A 24,998-nucleotide genomic window follows, 5' to 3' on the forward strand; every position below is an offset into this window, starting at 1 on the left:
CAGAGAGTGCAGCCCACTGAGAAGAAAGCAGAGCTAAGGAGTGGATTGAGCGTACCTAGATCCAGCCATACTGAAGCAGGAGCCCCATGGACGTCTCAGTTAATACGACAATAAAATGCTTTCTAAGCTGTGTTTCTGTCACCTGCAACCCAAAGAATCCTGACTAATAGACCGTGATCTCACAGCTAATAGTAGTGGGAATGCGGATCTGAAAGCATTTCTGCTCAGCTCTGAGAGGCTTTCCTGGGAGTCATCTTGGTGCTTAAGCCAGGAGCATCCTGAGTCCTGATTCCCAGATGGCATGTGGGTTCTGACATTTTTAATCTATTTACCCTTGCTCTCCGGGAGCAAGGAAGGTGCAAGAAGTGTAAATAAGTACAGTTTATTGTTTAAATAAATTCGGATAATTAAATGCTGATCATTTCAGGGAGCTCTCCCTGTTATGAAACAAAACAAAGCTTCCTGGACTGAGGTCCCAGGGTAGGTCCTGACAAAGGACACTTCTCAGCAGTTGAGGAAGGGACTCCCCAGTCCCCTTCCCTGAGTCCTGCCTCCCAGCTTCTCTGGAGACAGGTGTTCAAGGCACAGCTCTGCTAAAAGCTGTGTGACTTTGGGCAAGGGGTGAACCTGCCTGCACCTCAGTTTCCTCATCTGAAAAATGGGGAAAGTAATAGTGTCCCTTTCATAGGATGAACCGGGGAGCGAATGTGTAAGGTGATCAGCACAGTACGGGCACACAGTATGACCTTTGTAAAGGCTGTGATTATTACTTCAAGGCTGGATCCTCCTCATCCAGGTCTCAGACCCACAGAGAGCCTCAGGCTTCCACAGGGCAGCCCCTACCTTCACACTCCCTCACACAGTTTTGCTTCTTTCAGAGCATTTTCTGCTGTGGATCCCTTGTCTTTCGGTTTCCTTTTCTCAAAAGGCAGTAAGCTTTATGGAGGGCAGAAGCCTTGTCTATTTTGTCAACTGCTATTTCGCCAGCACCTGGTCTCCCGCCTGGCACATAGTAGGTACTCAGTAGATACTGGTTTGAATGAAGGACAGCGGCACACTGGCAAGGGCAGCTTCCGTTCCAGGGCCTGCCACGCCACCAACACCACGCCACCACGACTTGCTGGGGGGGGGGGCGGGGGATGGACGGTTCCGTCGTGCGCTCTTTTTCCCTCCTTTCAACTTCCCGGTGTAACTTTGTGTGAGTACAACTGCAGAAGCTCCCTGGACAAGGCTACCGCCCCGCAATCAGAGCCTTCCTGGTTCTGCCTTCGGGGAGGGAGGATAGGGGTGGCCCGCGGGAGGCCAGTTGCCAGCGCGTCCTGAAGTCCCTCCCGCCGCCTCGCGTCGCTTTAAGGCGGAGGCCCGGGAGGGGGTCGACCCCGCCCGCCCGCTCGCCTCGCGGCTCCAGACTTCGGCATTTCCTCCCCGCTAGCTGGCGCGGCCTCGCCTCCCCTCGGAAGAGGAAACTCCCGTGGCAGAGTAACGGGAACAGGAGCGGAGGGGAGCAGCGGGGGACTCCGGGGACCCACGGCGCCGGGAGGGCGGCCCGAGGTAGGAGGCGAGCGCAGCGGGACCAGAAGCTGGCCGAAGGCGGCGCGCCGGGGAGCGGGGCGGGGAGGGCCGGCGGGCCGGACGCAGCGCGCAGTCGGCACGGGGCGCGGCTGGGAGCTGGAGCGTGCAGGGCGGGCCGCTGCTGGAAGGAGCGCTTGAGCTGGGAGAGGAGGCCGAGCTGGAGGGCTGCTTTCCCCGGCCCTGCGACGGGGTCGCCGCCGCGGAGGCGAAGGGAACCGGGACAGCGGGGCTGCCCGGGCGCTGCGCGCATGCTGGGCCTGGGACGCCGCCGGGGCTCGCGCCCTGGGCTGTTCGGCCGCCGCTGCCCCGGGCGCCCGGCATGTCGGTGCACTACACCCTGAATCTGCGCGTCTTCTGGCCCCTGGTGACTGGCCTGTGCACCGCCCTCGTGTGCCTCTACCATGTCCTGCGGGGAAGCGGGGACGCCCGGACCGAGCCCCCCGAAGGCGCGGACGGCGGCTTCCCGCTGCTCAAGGTGGCCGTCCTGCTGCTCCTCGGCTACATCCTCCTGCGCTGTCGCCACGCTGTCCGGCAGCGCTTCCTGCCGGGGTCTCCCCGCCTGGGGGGCCACTCCGCCTTATCTCCTAGACACTTAGGAGAGCCCAGCCTCGACATCTTGCTGGAGAGTTATTACGAGCACGAGGTGCGCCTGTCGCCGCACGTGCTGGGCCACAGCAAAGCACACGTGAGCCGGATCGTGGGCGAGCTGGTGCGGGCTGGCCGCGCCCGAGGGTCCCCAGGCCCCATCCCCGGGGGAGCGCTGGCCTTGGCCTTTCGCGGAGATTTCATCCAGGTAGGCAGTGCCTACGAGCAGCATAAAATCCGCCGGCCCGACGGCTTCGACGTGTTGGTGCCGCTGCGCCTCCCTCCCCTGGTGGCGCTGGAGCCGCGGAGCCTGGGCGCGGAGCCCGCGCTGGCCCCAGCCTTCCACGGCTGCTTCGTGTGCGCACTGAAGGCGCCGCCAGGGGCTTCCGGGGGCCACTGGCTCCGGGACTGCAAAGCTTTCGCCGACGGCTTCTGCGTGGATGTGCGCGGGCGGCGCCATCTCTCGGCTACGCTGGTACTGCGCTGGTTTCAGTCGCACCTGCAGCGCTCCCTGGCCACCGTGCGCTACAGCCTGGAGGGGCGTTGTCGGGTCAGCCTGACCCCAGGCGGCCTGGAGCAGCCCCCTACCCTACACGTCCTCCCCTGCCGCACCGATTACGGCTGCTGCCGCCTTTCCATGGCCGTGCGTCTCATCCCTGCCGTCCACTTGGGCGACAGCGTCTTCCTGGTGGCCCCACCACTGCCACCCTCACCCGTCGGGCCCCTGTCGGAGCTCCCGGGAGGCCTGCGCGCCGATGCACTGTGGGGTGTGAACACGGCGCGCCAGGAGCAGAAGCTGCTGAGCTGGCTGCAGGAAAGGGCCCCTCCAGGTGCCTGCTACCTCAAGTGCCTGCAGTTGCTTAAAGCTCTGCGAGACCTGGGCGCCCGCGGGCTGGACCCGACGGCCGCCACCCAGTGGGGACGCATCCTATCCTCATACGTGCTCAAGACAGTGCTGCTGGCGGCGCTGCTACGCCAGGGGGCTCCCGCACAAGGCTGGGACGAGGCGCACCTGGGCGAGCGCTTGGAAGAGCTAGTACAGTTCCTCAGGGATTGCCTGCTGCGACGCCGTACACTCTTCCACTGCCTCCTGGGCCCTGGAGGGGCGGCCGCCGAGGTGGGCCCACTGCCCAAGGTACTGCGTGAAGCCACCCCGGTTGACCTCCTGGCCACTTTCGACAGGCAGGCCCGGGAACTCGCAGCGGCACGGTTGCTGTCCACGTGGCGAAGGCTGCCCCAGCTTCTCCGGGCCTATGGGGGTCCCCGCTACCTTGCCAGGTGTCCCCCACCCCGGAATCAGCGCCCCCAGGGGTTCCCTGAAGATGAACCATAAACCCTGCCAGAGCCCCAGCCTGGCCTGGTGCTCCTGAAGCCCCACCCACCAGGTGGGGGTGGGGATGGCAGTGAAGCCAGTTTAAGGCAAGGAAGATGACCTGCAGAAGGTGTTGGAACATTCAGAGGATGACATTTGGTGGCTTCGGCATCACCCCCTGGCTCCACAATCCAGATAGCTGTGGCATCTTTTTCACGCCCACCAGAGTGTCCTGGGCAAGCTACGGAAAGACGTTCAACGTTAGCAGCTAAGAGTTGGTCCAAATGTTGGTTTGTGTGGAATGATTCTGTAGAAGGATCCAGCTTTTAGGGAGGATCAGGAAAGGAAGGGATTGTGGGTTGTTTAGACAGATCTCTCTGGCCCCCAAATTTAAATAAGCTAATGTTTTTTGACACAACTACTTGGTAGGTCCTGGGTTCCTGATTGTCTTTTTAAAAATCTGAATCTTGATCTACAACTGGAATTGTAGTTCTATTCTAGAGGCTTATGTTCTGAAGAACGTAGCTTCCACTGTTCAAATTGGTATTAATGTATTTGTTAAAGGCCCATCACAGGTGTTTGACAGGATTATGAAGAATTAAGTCACAGGTGTTGAAAGGCAGTCGGGAGTTGGTTAGTGAAACTTCCAGAGCAAATAGCACTTTATTTTGATCAGTTCTTTCATTTTGTGGTAATCGCTAGTGCCAAGTGTGGCATCTGAAAGGGAGGCCAGTTACATCGACTATTAAGAAAGGTGCAGCCTTGAGGAGCAGGCTTGCTCAACGTCCCTCTAGGCACGCGCTGGGATGTGCACCAGTCAGCGCTGATTCATTGAGCGTCTGCTGTGAGCCAGTCACAGTGCAGAGTGGCAACAGGATACGTGCTTCTGACAACACCGGTGAGGGCATGAAACATGTTGGGTCTCGAAAAAGATGTACTGATATTTCACTCTTTGCCTAGCAAGATGTGTCACCAGGGCTTGCTGCTGGCTGGAGACAGAAACCTTTTTTTGTTTGTTTTAAGTCTTTTTGGCAAACCCCTTTGCATGGAGATTTCTTTCTGAGTTTAATGAGATAATGAAGAGGCAATGCCTGCTTTCAGCCAATGCTCAGTGATCCTCCGTAGTTGGGAAGTTTTGCTCTCATTGCCCAAGCGGCCTTTAATTGGCCCGAAGCCCACCTTTGAGGAGGGGTTGATTCAGCACAGGTCTTGCAATGCATTTCACTTAGGGTTCGGTATCTTGGGCTCTGTGCTTGAAGATCAGTTATTTCCCAATCAGCTGACAGAGGAGAAAGACAGCAGAGGAGGGCAAGTTAGGGGGAGATGGAGGGAGACATCCTTTGTCAGCTGTCTGTTCTTTCTTCTCTCTGGGCATAAATATCACCAGGCTGGGTGTGTTTTGCAGCTAGCGCATTCTGAAATCCCTCACCGTCCTCCCAAATTTCTAACAGCTCTCAGTTGCATCAGTCGACATAAAACTCAGTTGAAGTTTAGAATGGTCCATCATCTGCTGAATAGAAAATGCAGCCAATCCCAGTGATATACTTTGGGATTTTTTTTTTTTTAACAGAGACTCTTAAAGGTAAAACTTGGAAGACAGAAGTAGCCACATGAATTGGGCCATTGTTTAATTTCTGAGCTATTTTGAGGGAACTCTTTAAACTTTCTTTCTTTAGGGGACCTGCTTGGCCACTGTGGGGAAATCGTTGTGAATAAATGATTTATAGGGAATCCTTCTCATCAGAGCTACAGAGATTTCTTATGTCCTTTGCAACCTTGGGCTGTAAGAGAAACAGTTGCAAATGTTGTGCTGTGTCTTTGAGGTTGTTTGGGGACATGTCCCCTTGATACCACAAAGTCATTCCTAGCTTTTGAGGTCAGTGTTAGGTCATAAGGTACTGCATTTAGCACAGGAATCCGTCTACCAACTTCCTGCGAAGATATAAACTGCACAGTGTTTTTTATAATTATTTTTAAAATAAATTCCAAGAGTAGGTAGATCTTTATATAAATCTATATATTTATAATGTTTCCATACTCAGCTACAATTTCCCCAGTAGTTGGAGTGGGGGAAAGCGAGGCTATTAGAGGGATATAAAGCTTTAAAAGCTGAATTTTCCAAATATTTCTAGCTGAGTGGATAGGTTCCTCTTTTATCTGAATAGCATTTTGAACTTTGAATCTGGTAACATACAGTTCTTGTAGTTTCTTTGTGGGTTTTTTTTTTTTCAGGTTAATTACCCAAAGCCTCATCCATCCTCAAGATTTTTAAATTTTATTTTTTTTTAATGAATGGGGCATTGTGTTTGTGAATTTTTAAAATATTAATGTTTTATTTAAATGCCATGCTGAGCAATTGTTCTCTGTACATGGTAACCAAAAACGTAGAGATTTCGATCAATTTTGATCAATGTTTAGTAATCCAAAACATGTACTGTGTACAAATGAAATAATACGGCATATTAGTCAGGTGTGATGGTTGCCCAAGGCACTTAAATTAAGCTCGATTCTGTATTTTATTAGGGCTCCATCATGTCCTTGATCTGAAATATATACATTTTTGGTGTATACTTGGTACTGGAGGTTCATGTATTGCAAATGTTCTCATACAAGAAAGCTCAGAATTGTTCGTGCTTTTAAGAAAAGATTAACTGTCCAGCCAGTGTCCGAAGAAAGTGTTTGGGGAGATGACTCAGCCATTTTGCCTTAAGACACCCTTCAGTAACTCCCACTGACCAGTCTTGGGAGTCATCCCGGAATGCTCGTGGGCTGAGAGGAGGAGACTGTGTTTTTGCAAAACGAAACTGAAGCTAAAAGGGAAAATGTGAGCAAACCAAGAGAAATCCGAAGATTTCAGGAAGGAGGACTTAAGATGGACGTGAAACGAAGAGCTGGGCAGAAGGGGAGATGGGGTGGAAATCACATGAGGGTGCGAGAGAGATCTGGGTTAGGAAACACATTTTCTAGATATGTGCTACTTCAAGCCAGGGGTCGCAAACTCAGCAGCCTGCAGAAGCAAGTTAGGGAGGTAAATAAGAGAAGGGTTGGGTGGTGATGGGGGGCTGTGCCGTCTTCAGGGGCCACGTGGCTCAGCTCCATGCGGGGAAAAGGGTAGGGTGGGGCTGGAAATAGAAAAAAAAAAAAAAGAAACTTTCCGATTTTTAAACAACATAATTAAAAAATATCCAAAACACAAGTGGGCCAAAAAACACGTTTGCTTGAGCCTGGGGGCCACCAGTTTGCGACCCCTGCCTTAGACGGTAACCCCTCAAGTATGTATAAGGTTATATTTATTGTTATGGATATGATGTTGTTATACATGGTGGGGGGCATGATATTTCAAGTCTGCTTTATCGCTCAGAGCTAAGCTTTATTGTAGAAACAAACCCCCCCAAATTAACACGGCCACAGATAACACTTAACTCTCAATTCCCGGAAGGATTCTCCACCCTGGACCCGTAGGAGTCAGGTGGGACATCAGACCACTAGGGGCCAGCTCTTGGCATTTCCTTCCTGGTGAGTTGGGGCCAAATTCCTTGGCACTGTCAGAGTCTGCAGGTGAGTAATCAGGAAGGATTGCAGAATAACTTGTTTTCTTCTTTATTTGTTTTTTATTTTTAAATTAATTATTATTTTTTTTAGTAGTTTCCTAGCCTTTGCAGTGATGGTTGGTGGCCGTGAACACCAGCAAAGTAGTGCTGGGTCTCCCAGCCAAGCTTCTTAGGCTTGTTACCAGCCCCAGTGCCAAGAGAACTGTTCTGATCATATGTTTCTATCCCTTTCTGACTCCGTGGCTCCTACCAAAACTGACATCCTAGCCTTCTGAAGGAATGAAACTAATAGCCTTCCAAAGTGTCTCCTTTAACCTCATGGAGTAAGTCACCTTTTCCGTAAAATGTGGCTTTTGACCGTGACGATGACTTATCGTATCCACGTGGAGGAAGGTTATTACTTCCCTCCCCAGTGGTGGGAAAAATGAACCTGGTGAACATTCCCAGTATCCCTTGAGAAGGAAAAAAGTTCAGTGTTATCATTGTGGCGTTTGTTAGTTTTTATAAAAAATTGCATGTCTGTTTCTTAGACACTACTGTTTATTTTTTCTGTACCTACATAGCACATGATTTGGTGGGGATGAAGCAAGTATAAGCTGGGAGAGGACGAAGATGTATGTGAACATCAGTACAGAGAGAACAGACTAAAACATGCAGCTAAATTATATGTAATCTGGTTTTTGAAGTATCAGATATTCAGGAATATTTTTAGCACCCTTTGCTTAAAAAAAAAGTGCCTTGATTCAGTCACTTGACTTTAAAACATTCCTCTTATTTTACTGTTATTTTTAGTGTGGATTTTGACCCCAAACTGTGTATTATGATGCAGTCTGTTGGCTGTGGTCATAGTGTATGTTTTGTTCCAATAACAGAGACCAAAGAGGTAATCAAGTATGGTTCAGCTGCTACAGTTGTGTGATTAAAAGGCCTTCTAATCACACCAGATTTTCCACGGCCCAATAGTCGAGGCCGGCCATTTGTTTTCTATTTCAGGTTGGAGTACATTTGCACTTTTAATCGTATGGGTCATTTGGGGACCTTGTTCTTTCATACTTTGCTTTATTAATAAAGGAACTTGTAGAAACCTGTGACCTGAACGTCAGATTTGGGGAGGGTTGTCGTCTTCCTGGAGAGCAGCCTGTGGCTACACTGGCTTGTGAGCCCTTACACAGGCCCACCTGCTTTCAGTGAGTGGGTGTATGGGACTTTTTCCCACACAGCAAAGCTGGGATCATTGTACAGAATTGGCACCGTACACAGGTGGGAAAGGATGCCAGTTCATGGCTCTGTAGGCACCCGGGGGCCTGCCTTCAAGTCTTTTTCTGATCGAGAACATTCTGGCCCTGCCCTTCCTCTGTCACCCACCTCCACCCCCTCCACCCTCGGCTCTCACACACCAGCCCAAACACAACTCAAGTCTTGGCCTGTGGCTAATTTATAGCTCAAGAATTTTGCCCAGAAATCTCTTAGGCCCCCAGGTCCTCTCCAAATGGTAAACATTTGCTAATACGAAAACCCACCAGGCTTCATGAGAGATGGAATCTTGGAGGCCACGTAGGACTCTTCAAAGCCTTGGAGCCAGGTGGAGGTTTGGGGAAACCTGCAGCCACTGGCTGGCTAAACTGCTTGTGGAGAGCACTCTCCCAGGGGAAAGGTGTGGCGGGCTGTGTTTTGTTTAGTTTTCAACAATTAGTTCTTGAGTGGCTACTGTCCCCAGGCATTGAGGACACACAGAGGCAACCACAGATACGGCCTCTCATGAGCTCACAAACTGCTGTGAGAGGGCAGGCAGTTGAAGAAGTCATTTCTGTGCAGTGTGGTGGGTGCTAGGTGGGGGAGGGGTCTGGAAGCGCAGAAGAGGGGCACCTCATGCAGTCGGGGGTTTCAGGGAGGGCTGCTCGGAAGAAGTGTCGCAGTTGAGATCCAGAGATAGATAGGAGTTTGCTGCGTGAAGGGAGCTGGGCTGGAGAGGAATGCATCGGACACAGAGGTGACAGGAGCAGTCAGTTTGGCTGGAAAGTGGGGGTGGGCGGGAGCGAGGAGGCTCCGGGGGCAAAGGATGAGGTGGGAGAGGTAGGAAGGCACCAGGGCACAGGGGTTCTGGAGGCCAAAGCTTCTCAAACTCGAATGTGCAAACCACTTGGGCGTCTCGTCCGAATGCAAGTTCTGATTCCGCAGGTCTGGATGTGACCTGAGAGCCTGCCTTCCTAATAGATAATGGCAATGCCACTGATGCAGGGGCCACTCTTTGATCACAAGTTTGTAAACCACACTGAAAGTCTGGACTGGTCCCCAAGATACTGGCAGTCCACCTTAGGAAGGAATGACAAGGTCACATTTGAGTTTGGCCCACTCTGGCTGCAAGGTGGAGAATGGGTTGAGCAGGGCGTGGCAATTCATCTATTTTTGTAAATAAAGTTTTATGGGAACACAGCCACACACATTCATTTACATACTGCTCTGGCTGCTTTCTCTCTCCATTAGCAGGGTTGAGTAATTGCAAAACAACACTGAAAAGAATTACTCTCTGGCCTTTTACGGAAAAGTTGGCTGGACTTAATCAGACTGGAAATCATAGATGCTGCAGTGGTCCAGGCCCAGGCAGGGGAGTGGGGACAGAGACACAAGTTACTCTGGAGACAGACCAGTGTCATGTTAGGGCCAGCACCTTAACACCAAGAGGCCTGTCTTCAAGTCTTGCATCCTGCGCTTCTCATCTGTGTGTCTCTCTGCAAGTTACCCAATCCTGTCTGGACCTCAATTCCCTCATCTATAAAATGGGATTAATAATAGGACCTCCCTCATAGGAGTGAGTGAGATTAAGTTGATTGTGCCTGCAAAGGACTTGCCGCACATTAGGCACGCAGTGTGCGTCAGTGTGGAAGCAGTTTTCGGGGTGGAATTTTCATTTAGTGTCTCCAACCTCTTCCTCTGCTCCCTTTGGGCTCATTCTTCCTCCTCTGCAGGGTGCGTTTCCCTTTTGTCCACCCAACCATCTCTCTGCTACCCAGATTTTGTTTATCTTGCTCCTTGATGCCCATGGTGTTCCCCTGTAGGAAAAGCTCTTACTCTGGGTACTGTGTAGCCTGATTACAAAAGTAGCCGCCCCTGTTCTCCAAAGCTTCCTATACCTCTGCCCCTGGCGAAGTGACTTTGCAGTCTCTCCCGTCACGAAGGAAGCCTTTTTACCTACACGTTGAAATTGGAATGGCTTTGTGACTTTCTTTAGCCAGTAGAATGTGGCGGAAGGGGCATTGTGCTAGTTCCCGGCCTAGGCCTGTCTGTCTCTGATTGTTCTCTTGGAAGCCTGCTGCCCCCACATGAATAACTGGCCTTGCTGGAGGATGAGGGACCACGTGATCCTGTCGCCAGAGCTGACAGCCGCCTTTGACACATGACCGAGACCATCCCAGACCAGCTCCGTTTCCCCTTCTCCCCCGCAACTGACCAGACAACAGAATGATTGAAACACTTGAACGAGCCTGGCCAAGACCAGCCGAGCCTGGCCCAGATCAGCAGACCCACCCAGCTGGCCCATAGACTCCAAGCAAAAATGAACACGTTGTTTTAAGCCACTGAGTTAGTGGTAGTTTGTAGCTCAGCTGTAGCTAAATGATTTGGAAACTTAAAAAAAAAAGAAGAAATCTGGAGAGGCTGCCGGTGGAGTAAATACAGGCAGTCTCGACTTCTGTGCATTTGACGTTCAGACAGCCAGACTTTGATGCAACCCACCTTCCCGCAGGGAATCCAGGTTTCCCTCATCTGCTGAAGCATGATGTTGGCTGAGTTGTGGCAGTGTTGCCATCTTTTGGGGGGCGTGTTTACACGGCTGTTTGTGTTCCTGCATTTGCCCTGATCTCATAAAAGCAAGTGGAAGCTGGAAAATGAAAGTGCTGATTCAGGTGACAACATGCCATAGGTCTCAGAGGTAATACAGTTGAGACACTGATTGAGTGTCCCCTCTTGGCTAAACTTCAGCTTCAGTCAGGTACTGGCTGGTGTTCAGCTGGTGGGTGGTGTGTTCAACTGTAAAGGAAAAGAACAGCAGTGATAAAGGGCATGTGGGAAACTGTATCACTTAGGAAGACATTTGGCCACAACTTGTGAAAACCTAATCTATAGTGACAAATTCTTTCTTCTCATCATCCAGAAGCCTGGAGGTAGGCATCCAGCAGTTTAGGGATGAATCAGGGATCCAGGCATCTCTTTGCTCTGTCATTCTGGGTATTTTCACCTTTATCTTCATGCTTGTCCTATCAAGATCCCACAATGGCTACTACAGCCATGGAGAAGAGAAACTGGATTAAGGAATGCAGTAGACTTCCCTTACATCTCATTGGCCAGAATGGTGTCACGTGACCACTCCTAGCTGCAAGGGAAGCTGGAAAGAGAGCCCGGCACATGGCACACAGCAGCCCTGAGCAAAATATGAAAAAAGAATGGGTATTAGTGAGTAAATAAGATTCTGCCACAGAAATGCTAGAAACAAATAGCAGAAGATTATGTCACTGAAGTGAGAAGTAATTGGGGAATTTATAATTCCATAGTTATATAATTTATACCCATCCTGAGTCCTAGCATATAGTAAATGCTCCATAAATGTTAGGACTGAAGTCCCAGCTCTACCATTCCCTGGCTGTAATCTTTTAGGCAAGTCCGTTAAGTCTTCTGGACATCAGTTTCCTCATTTGCAAAATGGGGTTGATAATCCCTCCTTCTATAGGCTAATCGGGAGAATCAAAGAGTAATGCACATGGGATTGAGAAGCACTACCAAACGTTAGTTGCCATATCTTAGGAGTGGTGCCCCAGCATCTTTGGAACAACAGGAAGGTGAATCCGTATCTTAAGGGGTAGGGGTCACCCTCAGGCACTCTGCTCAGAGCCTGCCCATCACCAAACTTCCTTTCCCACAGGACTGTGAGTGAGTTTGCACTTATGAATATTTGTTGTTCATGTTCCCAGGAGGGAGGACATCCAATGAGAGAAACGACCACCCTTATATCTCTTTCTTTCTTTTGAATTGTGTCATCTTCTAAGACTTCTCCCCACTTCATTTCTCAAATGATATTTGAGTCCTGGTGGAAAGCTCAGGCTAGTAGTTCTCAGTCCTGGCCCTGGCTATACAAGGGGCTTTGTAAAATTATCCATGCTCAGGACTCTACCCTGGCCCAGTGATGTCAGAAACTCTCCAGGTGCAGCCCAGGCATGGCTACAGCTCTGTGGACGATTCTAGAATGCAACCAGTGTTGTGAACCACTGACTTAGGTCAGATGGCCTCTCTGGAACCTTTCAGCAGAGAAACTGGGATCTCCCCACCAGGTGCTGTGGAACCACCAGCTGGTGTGTGTAAGGTTTGCTTTGGGACAGAGACAGGCAGCTGAAGGGTTGGCGTTGGTGGTGTAGGAATAAAACCCTAGGACAGAACTCTTCAGCTGGGGCATACAAGGCAAAATATTGCTAAGCAGACGCAGGATTTAATCCCACTAGCAGTTCCCTTTTTCTACAACCCCAGGGATATGAAAACATTTTTTTTTTAAATTTTGAATTTAAAAAAATGTCATCAGAGTCACCCTGAAACTTCTCAGCAAAGAAAAGCCTCTATAACAGAAGTGATAGTTCCCTCATTCTTTTTGTCATCTAGCCTGGAGAGGACATACATCATATACAGCCTAAGTTCACAAAATGCTGGCGCTTTTCATGAATATTCAGTGGTTTCTCCCACGCTTTGTCTCAGTGTCTCCCCTCCCCCCACTGCCATCTTAGATGCAGTGACTTTAAGCCAGCACTTAAGAAAAATTACAGTCCATCAGGTCACCTTCCAATGAAACCAGGAAAAAAAATACTAGGCATCCCACTGTGTGCCAGACTCAACCAAGAGCTTTTAAGGACCTTATGTCATCAAAAGATTTTTATCTTTATCGTTTATTTAATCGTTGGTCTCCTTGAATTAGGAGCTCAGCCTCTGATGGGCGGCTGTCGATCCTTATCAAAGTAAAACCATTAAAACGTATTTCAACTATGGAGAAAAATGCTTTTGACATTTGGAGATGGGGGGCCCTCAGGGTCTTGCATGGCAAGAAACTGCACTGAAAACACTGCTCCGTATTTTAGGCAAAGGATTTGTGATGATCGGTTATTTTTCCTCTGATAAATACCTGATTTTCAAAGAACAGTCTAATTAGTAGGAATCTCCACTTTCCAAGCCTTCAAAATGCACTTGGTAGTCCTCACACCAGGGCCTGGGAGACCTGTGAGTGGCCAGCCAAGAAGTCTGAGCCCTTCCTACACGTGGCAGAGACTCTTCGGCTACTTGCCGAGTAGCCCCGAGGAACCCACTATCTCCCAGCACCCCTGCAGTTTGATAGGGCTGACTGACTGGTCTGACCAGTAGGCAGGGAGCAGAAGGGACTGGTTATGATCCTGCAGAGGCAGTAAAGGCCACACACGAAGATGCCAGCAGCACAAGATGGAACCGAGAAGAGCTGCCCTTGCCAGTCACCCGATTCATACTGGCCTTTGATTGAGTTAGAAATCCACCTGTGTGCTGTTAGGCCTCTGAAACGAAATGTCAGGGTTCTTTGTTTCAGCAGCGTAGCCCAGCCTAACCTAACTAATACAAGAGGCTGCGGAAGAGGGCTCCTATCCTAACCCCGTTTTGGAAGACCCTATCGGAAGCCTCTCAAATTCATGTGTTGATTAAAAATGAGGAGATGTTCTTCCCTAGAGCCCCAGAAATGTCCAGATTATGAAGTTTTCCATCTCCATTCACACTCATTCGGTAACTCATCATTGAGTGCCAGGCCCTGTGCTGGCCCTGGGGACGGAGTGGTTAGCAAAACAGACACCATCTCATTTGGCTGCAGCTTTCAATCTGCTGGAGGAGGCAGAGGCTTAAGCCTGCCAACGAATGCTGAATAACAAATAGAGGTAGAAGCTTTGAAGGAAAGAAACAGGTTTCTATGACACTGTAAATCCAAAGGAGTTTAAGGCAGCCCCGGGGGGTTAGGGAAGACTTCCTGGAAATCTTGGAGCCCAGCGCAGGAACCCACGGGGTCTGTGTCAGAGTGTCCCCTTGCAGAGCATTTACTGTGTGCAAAGCTCCTTACCAAAGGCTTGATGCACAGTATCTTCATTTGATTGTTGTAACAGTCCTAGGAGGTGGCGCTAATATCATCCCCATGATACAGGTAAGGAAACTGAGGCTCAGCAAGATGAGGCTGAATGCCCAATGCCACTTAGTAAGCAAGTGCGGACAGGGGTTTGAACCCACATCTACTGGCTCCCAAGCTAACACTTGATGCATTTCTGGCCCCTGCAAACTGACCCAAGACGGTTAGTCATGCAGGAAGTAGCCCCTCTGGAGTCCCACAGTGGGAGAACAAAACGAAACCAGCAGGCAGATGTTTACAGGTTGCCTAGAAAAGCCACCCCCCGCCACCCCCTCCACACACAGGAGCCTCCCCCCAAGCCCCTCCTTAAAAGCTCTAGAGTTCCTTTTTCATTTTTATGGCCTCCCCTCCCCCTCCAACCAGAGAGCTGACTTCACCGTCCTTCCAGCAGACAGGAAGGCGTGGGTGTCACGCTACAGTAGCCCAGATGCAAACCATGGGACAGGCCAGCTCTCTCCTCTCTTGATTTTCTCTGATGCTTTGCTTTCTCCTCAGAATAGAAGCAGGAACCCCGGGCGGAGGTGCTTTGAAACGTCAGCTGGTACGGGCTAGTTGCTGTGTTTTTACAGAAGGACTAAACAGATTCCACACACGTTTCCACTCATCCAGTCACATGCAGACACGTGTGTACATGATGCACTCACAGACGTACACACTCTTGAACTCACACACGTGCACCCATAGCTAACACTTCTATAGCATGTACCGTGTCCCAGGCAGTTTTCTAGGTCTGGGCCAACAACTGCCTGTGGGCCAAATCCAGCGGCTGCCTGTTTGTGTAAATAAAGTTTTATTGGAACACAGTCACCCTCATCATTAATGCACTGTCTTAGCTGCTTTTGCACCGCAAAGGCAGCACTAAGTAGTTTCAACTGTGACCATATGGCCCCCAAACCTAAAGTATTTACTATCTGGCCCTTCAAAGGAAAATTTTGCTGACCCCATGTTCTAAGTGCTTAAAAACTCTATATAGTATCAGTTATCTATTGCTGCATAAACCACCCTAAAATTTAGTGGCTCAAAAATAACCACCACCATTATTATCTCTCATGAGTCTGTGTGTTAATGAGCTCTGCTGGCAGTTCTGCTGTGGAACTGAACTCAGGTCCACAGCACAGCAAAGCCAATCGACTGATACCAGCTTGCAGTGAAGGAAAGTGCAGTGTTTATTGCAGGGCAGCGAGCAAGGAGAATGGGCAGCTTGTGCTCAAAGACCCAAACTTCCTGATAGCTTTTAGGTGAGGGTTTTTTGGTTTTTTTTGTTTTTGTTTTTGTTTTTGTTTTGCGGTACACGGGCCTCTCACTGTTGTGGCCTCTCCTGTTGTGGAGCACAGGCCCCAGATGCACAGGCTCAGCGGCCATGGCTCACGGGCCCAGTCGCTCTGCGGCATGTGGGATCCTCCCAAACTGGGGCACGAACCCATGTCCCCTGCATCGGCAGGCAGACTCTCAGCCACTGCGCCACCAGGGAAGCCCCTAGGTGAGGGTTTTTAAAGACAACGTTAGGGGTGAGGGTTGCAGGGTGTGTGATCAGCTTGTGGACTTTCTCCTGATTGGTTGGTAGGGAGGTAACGGGGGTGTTTCAGGAATCTCAGTCATCAGCCTTCTGGTTCCAACCAGTCTGGGGTCCACATGCTTGTGGTCAGCATGTATCACCATCCTTTACCCCGTTGGTGGGGGCTGTCTTAGTTTTTGCAGAACAACTCAAAGATGTGCATCAGGTTGTTATCTGTACCCCTTCAGGAGGAAACCAGGAGTCCTGTGACCTTATTGTTCTCATTTCTCCGGTCATTAACTGTTGAGCCTACTCTTTGGAACTCAGGGAAGACCTAGGAGACTAAAGCTTTTTCTACAAACAAGAAGTGGGGACGTCGAGGGGCTTGTACTCAGGAGGGCCCTGAGGGTCCTTCTCAGTTTCAGTTCTGCTCCTTGTGATGCCAACTGGGACCACAGGCCTGTCCGGGAGGGCTCACTCCTGTAGTGGGCAGTTGGTGGTCCTGTGGGCTATGAACTCAGCTGGTGCTGGAATGGTGTGCCTCAGTTTCCCTCCATGTGGCCTCACCGTTTGGCTCTAGCTTCTCATGGCTCGGCCACTGGACTCTTCCAGGGGAGGTGTTCCACGTGTGCAAATGCAGAACTGCAGGTCTTGTAAGGCCCAGATTCTGTTGGTCAGAACAAACCACAGGTCTAGCGCAGGTTAAAGAGGAAGCGACATGGACTCCACCTATCAGTGGCAGGGGTATAAAGAGTTTGTGACCACTTTTAACCTACCACGGTAAGTACTTGTCTTCATTTTAGACATAAGGAAACTGAGACACAGAAAGGTTAAACAAGTTGCCCACCAGCACCTAGTTCACCCTCATGCACACACCCTCATACACACTCACTCACACAAATATGCCTGTGCATTCATAGTCACACATTACCGTTACACATATATATCCATCACGTATGTCCACAGTTCACATATATACGTACACCTACGTCCTCATATAGACACAAAATCCTCCTGCAGATTCATATATACACACATTCATATTCGCACACAGGCATTCACACATACACACTCCACCGCATACACACACTCCTGGTATATATGCCCTCACAGACACCCCCCCCCAGATATGTAATCACACCTATTCACATGCATGTACACACATATGCCCACACTGTTTCCTCCCTCTCCACTGACCATAGTAATTTCCATGACTCAGAAGACCTTTTCCTCCCTCTTTTGCACAGGGTATTGTTCTAATGCCAGAAAACCCTGCTGCCTTAGCACCATTGTGCAAAATCTCTCTCTACCACAGCAAGGCCTATGGGTCCAGGACCCTGGATCCCCAGCCCCACTTGGAATGTCCATAGGACTTGAGACCCAGGCACCTCAAGCTGATGTTGACATGGAGGAAATCACTGAGACACAGGAAGGCTAAGTGTATTGCCCAGTGTCACACAGCAGAAGCCATCCCCCTGCAGCACACCCTGATCTCCCAGCATGCAGCTGGGTCAGGCACTGGGTGCTCAGTGGTGCCTGATGAATGAATGAGTTGGAAGCACTTCTTCAGTCTTGATTAAAAAAAAACAACAAAAAGACTCCATTCTTCTAGAGGCAGTTATAGATTCACAACGAAATTGACTGGAAGGTATAGAGATTCCCACGTACCCACTGTCCCCACTCCCTCCTTATCAACATCCCTCACCAGATGGTACATTTGTTACAACTGATGGACTTACACTGACACATCATTATCACCCAAAGTTTACATCAGGGTTCACTCTTGGGTTGTACATTCTTTGGATTAGGACAAATGTCTAGTGACATGTACCCACCGTTCTCGTATCATACAGAGTATGTCCACTGCCCTAAAAGTCCTCTGTGCTCTACTATTCATCACTCTCCCCTCCCCCCACCCCCCGATCTGTTTACTGTCTCCATAGTTTTGCCTTTTCCAGAATGTCCTACAGTTGGAATCATATAGTGTGTAGCCTTTTTTCCGATTGGCTTCTTTCCTTAATAACACGCAGTTAAGGTGCCTCCGTGTCTTTTCATGGCTTGGTAGCTCATTTCTTTTTAGTGCTGAAAAATATTCTGTCATCTGGATGTACCACAGTTCATTCAACTACTGCAGGACATCTTTGTTGCTTTAGAATTGATTTTGATTAGTGGCTGTAAAGAGCAGGTAGACCAGAAATGCTCTTCAAAGCTTATAAGTCAGACACCAAGGGTGCTTTAGAGACACACCAGATCTGGAGAACAAATGTCCCCCTTTCCTCCTTCATCTCGTCGCCCACTGCATCTGTCTTCAGCCCTAGCCAGACATTACAGCAACCTGTGGAGATTAAAAAATATAGCAACTGCTGAGTCCCACCCTCAGAGACTATGAGTCAATTGTTGTGGGCCGGGCCTGAGTATCAGGATTTTGTTAAAGCTCCCCAGGTAATTGCAGTGTAAGCTTGAGAACTATGGGTCCACTGGACTCTGCTGTAGGTAGACGATTGTTCTGGTGGCTCTAGAGTAGGAGTTGAAGGTTGCCCGTTGGAAGTTTAAAACAAGTGGCTCTGGTCCGATAGTGCAGCACTGCTTGTTACGTTTATTTCACCTGAATGTGAGGGTCCAGGTGGGACACGCTCTCTTCATCTGTCTGCTCTCAAACACCATCTCCTACTGCCCATTGCGGGCAACTTCAGACATTTAGGTACTGGCTTGATACCTGGAGACATTTGGTTTTGCCGCCAGTGGGACCTGGCTTCGGCCAAGGTAACCAACACATCTCGGTTTGCCCAGGGCTTTCAAAGTTTTACCACTGAAAGTCCCATGTCCCTGGAACACCCTCGGTCCTGGGCAAACTGGACAGTTATTTACCCTACTTTGGTCCTTCTTACGAGAAAGTGAAGACGGACCTCAATCTTAGCTGCACGTTGAAATCGCCTGGGGAGTGTTAATAAATACTGTTGCCGGGCCTCCAGTATTATGCTCCATCCTACCCCCAAGTTACTATTACACCCTCGGAGATTCTGATGTCATTGATACAGAAGCAGCCAGGAAACAGGATTTTTTAACGTTCCCCATATGATTCAAACGTGAAGGCAGGGGCAAAGAGCCCTCGGCAAGGTAAGTGAGAATCAGCTCAGAGAGGGACCACGCAGGGAGGTGACATTGGACTGAATTCAGACTTGAGGGAAAGACGTGCCAGGCAGAAGATGCAATGTGGTTTGACTTCAGATCCTTGGGGAAGTCCCTTTGCCTCTCTGAATCTCATTTTCCTCATCCGTAAAATGGGAACCTCTCTCTCAACCAAGCATGCAAGCGCGGTATTCGGCACAGAACGTAATTAAGACTCATGAATAACAACAGAGGGGTCATGTGTTGGTGCTCATTAGGTGCTTGGCTCTGTGCTAAATAACCCTCAGCTATGACCCCTTCGAGCCTGAGAGAGCAGTCTGAATTTGAAGGAACCGGAGAGAGACTCCCGGTCTGTTAGGTTATTTTCACAGAGAGCCAGGCCAAGGAGCAAGTGACCCAGATAGGCCGGAAACTGACCCTGGGAATCTAGAAAAGTGCAAACTGGCCCTGGATTGTTTTTTCAAAATGAAAATAGCTTTCTTGTTTGTTTTTGATCAGAGAAATAATCTATGCTCGCTGTAAAAATTGCAAATATCACAGAAGCATGTGAGAAAGAAGTAAAGATCTTTGGACACCCCTGTGAGCGACCCGGAGTGGGAGAGAAGGGCTGCCCTCCGAACGCCCCTCCCCCCAGCCTTGCCATCCCTTCCGACAAAAACATCAGTTCCCATGACATCATCTCCTGCCTTGAGGCCAGCGTATCGGGGACAATGGCAGGATGTGGACTTCCAACTTAGAATTCTGACCTCAGCGGAGTTGGAAAGGGTTTGGCCTGGAGCTGAGACTTGCCTCTGATCAAGGCCTCAGTTTTCTCCGTGGCAAGCCTGGGCTACCAGCTGAACCTCCTTCTTAGGCTCTTTGCGAACTGGGAGGAGTAGATGAGTTACTAGATGTAAAGTCCTTACACAAGCCTCAGTGGTGAGAGTCTCTGGTATTGTTACTGTCACCATCATCACCATCAATATGGGAAAGAATTTGACGTTTTGGTGGATAATCCCAAATCAGAAGAAGAGAAAGCAGAATAGCTCAGAGTCTAGCAAGAGTTTCTAGGATGTGACTACTTTTCTTTTCGGCCCTGAGATAGTTTCAGTGTTTACTTATTCTCTTTCTTTAAAAGTGTTAGCAGCTCATTTCATCTGAAAAGGATGGAGCTGCCTTTGATCTCTTCAATCAGCTCACAGCTTTGCCCTTCCCAAAGGCAAGAGCCACCCTTGGCTTCCTGCCACAAGGCGGTGGGGTCTAATCTGTCATCACTCCTCTGTTGGGCTGGGGCAACGGGCAGGGCTGCCAGGCCCTCTGAGGAAGGGCCATTCCAGGTTAACCTACAGTAGAGAGGAGAGAGGGACTTTTCCTTTGTGTCCTCTTTTCCCTGAGGCTGGTACCTCCCAAGGAGGAGGCAATAAAACGGGGGCATTTTGTGGTGTAACCCAAGGCTGGGAAGGAGACACTGAGGTCTAGGGGGGATGGGCTGGCAGCATGTGTAGGGAGGCTGCACTCACCTCCACACTGTGAAGCCTGCGTCCTGTGAACACCTGCAGCTCCGCCGGAGGACTCTTAGCCAGCTGTGACAGGACACTCCACCCACATGCAGTACCAGCAGAAGTGCTGGAGAGTTAGAGCCCCTAGCAGCCCTCAACCTCCTGAGATCAGATCCTGGCTTTCTGATTCACAGGCTGTGTGATCTTCAGCAAGTTACTTAACTCCTCTGAGCCTCAGTCATCATTGTGGTGAACATTCCTTGTCTGAGTCTCCTTGAGCAGTGGGCAGGAGTTTCTCGAGAGCACATTCCTGAGGTCCAGAGGTGCTGAGTCGTGGGGTGTGGGCCACCTTGGCATTTTTAGTGAGGACGCTGTGCGGTGATTAACAGTTCACACTCCCATCAGTAGTGTGTGTGCTTCCCTCCCCCCCGCCCCCTGTGCTTCCGGAAATACCTTATAAATGGACTTACAGCATTTGTGTTCTTCAGCTTGCTTTTTTCCCCACTTACCGTGTGTATTGGAGATTTTTCCATATCAAGCCATGTAGATACGCCTCATTTTTTAAAAACCATTTTTACTGAATTATAACATAATTATGGAAAAGTGCACAACAGGATGAATTTTCAGAGTGAAAAACACCTGAGTAATCAGTACTTCAATCTGGAAACAGACCGTTACTTTCATCCCAGAAGCCCCTTGCCTGTGCCTTCTTTCTCCCAACAAAATGGGTTTATAAATAATATGTACTCTTTTGTTTTTTTGGCCATGCCCCACGGCACGGGGGATCTTTGTTGCTCAACCAGGGATCGAACCCATGCCCCCTGCAATGGAAGCGCGGACTGCCAGGGGATTCCCAATATGTACTCTTTTTGTGTGTGTGTTTTTATGTTTGTGAGATTTATCCATGCTGTTGCATGAAGCAATATTTTGGCAATGTCTGGAGACAGTTTTGGTTGTCACAACTTTAGGGGGCAGGGGTGCAACTGGCATTTATGGGTGGCACCCCGGGACGTCCATACATATCCTACAACTCACGAGACAGCCCCCCACTACATAGACTATCCGGCCCCAAGCGTCAACAGTGCCCACGGTGAGAAAGGCTGGTGTAGGCCAGGCTGAGGAATTTGGATTTTTTTCTGAGAGTGACGGAGGCTGAGGAAATCCTGGGTTACATGTGAGTTCATCTTAACCAGACTAGTTCCCAAAGTGGCTGGGTCCTCGTTCTTTATTAACCCTTGCGTCCTCTTCCATTCTGTGGGCATATCATCCTACCAGGTCCCATTGATTAATTTTATATTGTTTCCAGTCTTTTGGCCATTGTACTAGCACCAGAATGAGAACCCTTGTAACCATCAATTTGAGAGAATATCATATTTGGATATAAACACACATACTCTCTCTCACACACACAGTTACTCTTTCTGGAGACTCTGTACAACGGGAATATAACCAAAATTTAATTTAAATGTAAATTTCCTTCCTCCAGCATGTTTAACATCAAACTGACTTACAGAAATAGCTCCTGTCATCTTGGCTTCTGCCACGGATTCACATCTTTGTGCAAGTGGACACACGATCTGGAAAGATAAACAGGAAACCCCTGAAGGCATGGGAAACGGTGCAGGCCTCTGCTCCTCGTAGAGCTGGGACCTGGAAAAGCTGAGGGCCAGCCCAGTGGACCCTGGGGGCCCAGAACTGACCCTCCTCTCTGCCTGCAAGTAGGATTGACCTGCACTGGGAATCACTTACATTTTTTTCCCCCTAAATATTTCATCTGAACTAATCCACTTTGAAAGTAATCTCTTACTTTGAAAGTAATCTCAGTGCCTTTTATCTTTGTCTAAAATTCAAGTAACAGGTAATGTTTTGATTTCAAGTGTACTGCTTTAGCCTATATATAGTTGACATATAACTATATAATATGTCTTGACTATTTTTACCTACTTTTCAAGAGGCTGGATTAATAATTTTTTTATGTTAACTCTAAATGTTACAGGACAATAAAGTCAATAGAACAGAAATTTTAAAATGCATATAGCATAAAGGAAGACTAAGCCTAGACTCTGTTCTATCCAGTTACTATGAATAAGAATGGAATTTAGCTGTGAGCTTTCTGGTAGCCAAAGCAAAAAGGGAAACACAACACATCACACCGTTTCTTGTTTTCTAATCAAAGGATAATGACACATCTTTACCTGAGATAATTATTTTTTGATCCTAAGCTCTGAAAGGGCAAAATGTACAAAATTTAAATTTATTCTTTCTGTTTGTGTTTCCATCTCTGCTCTTCTTCCTTGCCCCCGTGCGGTGTAGATGCCCTGTTGTTGCTGTCACAAAATGATAGATGCCAGGTCCTGGGGTAAGTGCTTTTCACTCGGGATATGGGCTGTTATTGTCTCCATTGTACAGCTAAGGGAACTGAGGCTCAAAGAGGCTAAAGAACAACCCCCAGCTCACACTTGGCCAGTACTGGAGGTGACAGGCGGGCAGGGTAGTCCTCTGAGAAGGTAAATAACGTGTCCAAAGTCACACAGCTAGGAAGTGTCAGAGCGGGGATTCAAACGGAATTGAGATGCCTTAAATAGCTTTAGCACCTGCTTAGTGCCAGACACACCTTAGCGCATTTTGTGTAATTATGAAAGGCTGTAGGTGGAAGCTGATTTGGGCTCAATTCTGTCTCTTAATAGCCACATGACTCTGGGCAATTATTTAACTCCATTGAGCCTCAGTTTCTTCATCTAAAAAATGGGTAGATAATAGCTCCAGACTCAGAGGGTATTGTCAGGATTCAGTGAATTGATGCCTGGGGGGGGCTTAGTACCAAATCTGGCAAGGAGGGGGCCCCTTATTGTCAGCTTTCGATACCAAGAGTCCTTGATGATAAAGAAAATGTGGTATATACATATGATGGGATATTATTCAGCCTTAAAAAGTAGGAAATCCCGCCACTTGCAGCAACATGGATGGACCTGGAGGACGTTATGCTAAGTAATAAATCAGACCACAGAAAGTCAAATACAGCATGATCTCACTCATATGTGGACTCAGACATAATCAAATTCACAGAAGCAGAGAGTAGAATGGTGGTTGCCAGGGCCTGGGGGCTGGTGGTCCAAGGGTTTCAGTCATACAAAATAAAGCTCTGGAGATCTACTGTATAACATAGAGCTCATGACTAACAGTGCTGTATTATATACTTCAAAATTCACTAAGAGGATAGATCTTATGTTAAGTGCTCTTACCACAAAAGAGAAAAAAAACAAAAACAAAGGGGACAGGAGGAACTTTTGAAGGTGATGAATAAGTTTATGGCATCGACAGTCATGTTGGTTTCACGGGTATATACTTATCTCCAAACACATCAGGTTGTATGCATTAAACATCTACAGCTTTATATATGTATGTGTGTGTATAAAGGATCCTTGGTGAGGCAGGAATGGCCAGTTCTGCGCCTGAGATGGGGTCAACCGCTCCTCCCATTTTTATAAGCCTTTCTTCTCCCCAGCCTGCACCTTCCCAGCTCTCTGATGGCCCTGGGGATTGAGGGGAAACAAGCAGGACAGGGACTAGAGTTTAATAAACTCCCTTTGAAGTGGCCGGAAGGCCCCAGCTATGAGCTGTCTGCAGTAGTTTTCACTGCAAGCTTCACAGTAATACCTTCCGCTTTTATTTATATTACATTTCCCTGTTTACTAAGCCCTGTTGCTACACGCCCTCATCTGCCTGCCGATTACCTCACTTCACTTCTCTTCCAGTTCTGTGAAGGGGCAGGATTCTCATCTCCATTTTATAGATGAAGCAGAGAGGTTAAGTGACTTCTTCAAAGTCACTCAGCAGAGTAGATACAGAACCCAGCTCTTCTGGTTCCAAGATCAGGGTTTTCCTCTACGACTTCCTGCTGCAAGCCATCAGTTAATAAAACCACTTCTGGAAATAGTTGAGAGCCAGAGCCAGAAAAAAGCACATTTTGAACTGGCCAAGAGGGATTTGAAAAACAACACGTGTCAAATCCTCAGCTTTTCTCCTGATGTAGCTGCTTGTTCCTTGTCCTTTGTTTCTCTTCATGTTTCTCTGGCTACCTTCACTTTCTCACCCAGAAGCAAAGCAGCAGACTGGTTCATCTGTTCATTCATTCATTCACTCACTGTTATGGACTGAATTGTGTTCCCCTCAAAATTCATTGTGTCCAAGTCCTAATGCCCAGTACATCAGAATGTGACTGTATTTGGAGATAGGACCTTTGAAGAGATAATTAATGTAAAATGAGGTCAGATGGGTGGGCCCTCATCCAATATGACTGGTGTCCTTAGAGGGAGAGATTAGGACACAGACAACACGTAAATGGAGAGGCGACCATGTGAGGACACAGGGAGAAGGTGGCCATCTGCAAGCCAAGGAGAGAGGCCTTAGGAGAAACCTGCTGACACCGTGATCTGGGACTTCCAGAACTTTTCAGAAAAAAATGTTTGTTGTTTAAGACCGCCAGTCTGTGTTATTTTGTTATGGCAGCCCTGGCAGACTAATACGCTCATGTATTCCTTCATCACACTTTCCTATACATCTTGCCATTTGCAGGTATTTGCTTAACTGTCACCCAGTGAGGTTTCCTAACCACCCTCTTTAAAATCGCAACCCCACGTCCCCGTGCCTCATACCCACTAGTTTCCTTTTCTGCTTCATTTTTCTCTGTAGCACTTATCACTAT

At 48.7% G+C, this 24,998-nt stretch overlaps 2 protein-coding genes across 2 annotated transcripts in view; both read left to right on the top strand.

The window, feature by feature from the left end:
* The first annotated feature begins 1,548 nt into the window (after positions 1 to 1,548).
* ITPRIPL2 (ITPRIP like 2) lies at positions 1,549 to 8,104 on the top strand. Its single transcript, XM_019921903.3, has one exon. It carries the CDS (start codon positions 1,892 to 1,894, stop codon positions 3,488 to 3,490), a length of 1,599 nt encoding a protein of 532 aa, XP_019777462.1. The 5' UTR covers positions 1,549 to 1,891; the 3' UTR covers positions 3,491 to 8,104.
* Positions 8,105 to 18,625: 10,521 nt separating this feature from the next.
* The window catches only part of SYT17 (synaptotagmin 17), a 147,873-nt gene continuing 141,500 nt past the window's right edge, over positions 18,626 to 24,998 (top strand). Inside the window, exon 1 of the mRNA XM_019921898.3 lies at positions 18,626 to 22,652. Coding sequence (XP_019777457.1) covers positions 22,607 to 22,652 — 46 coding nt within the window. The 5' untranslated portion in view covers positions 18,626 to 22,606. The remainder of the gene's footprint in view (positions 22,653 to 24,998) is intronic.

This window comes from Tursiops truncatus, chromosome 15 (genome assembly GCF_011762595.2).
Source record: "Tursiops truncatus isolate mTurTru1 chromosome 15, mTurTru1.mat.Y, whole genome shotgun sequence".
NCBI lineage: Eukaryota > Metazoa > Chordata > Mammalia > Artiodactyla > Delphinidae > Tursiops > Tursiops truncatus.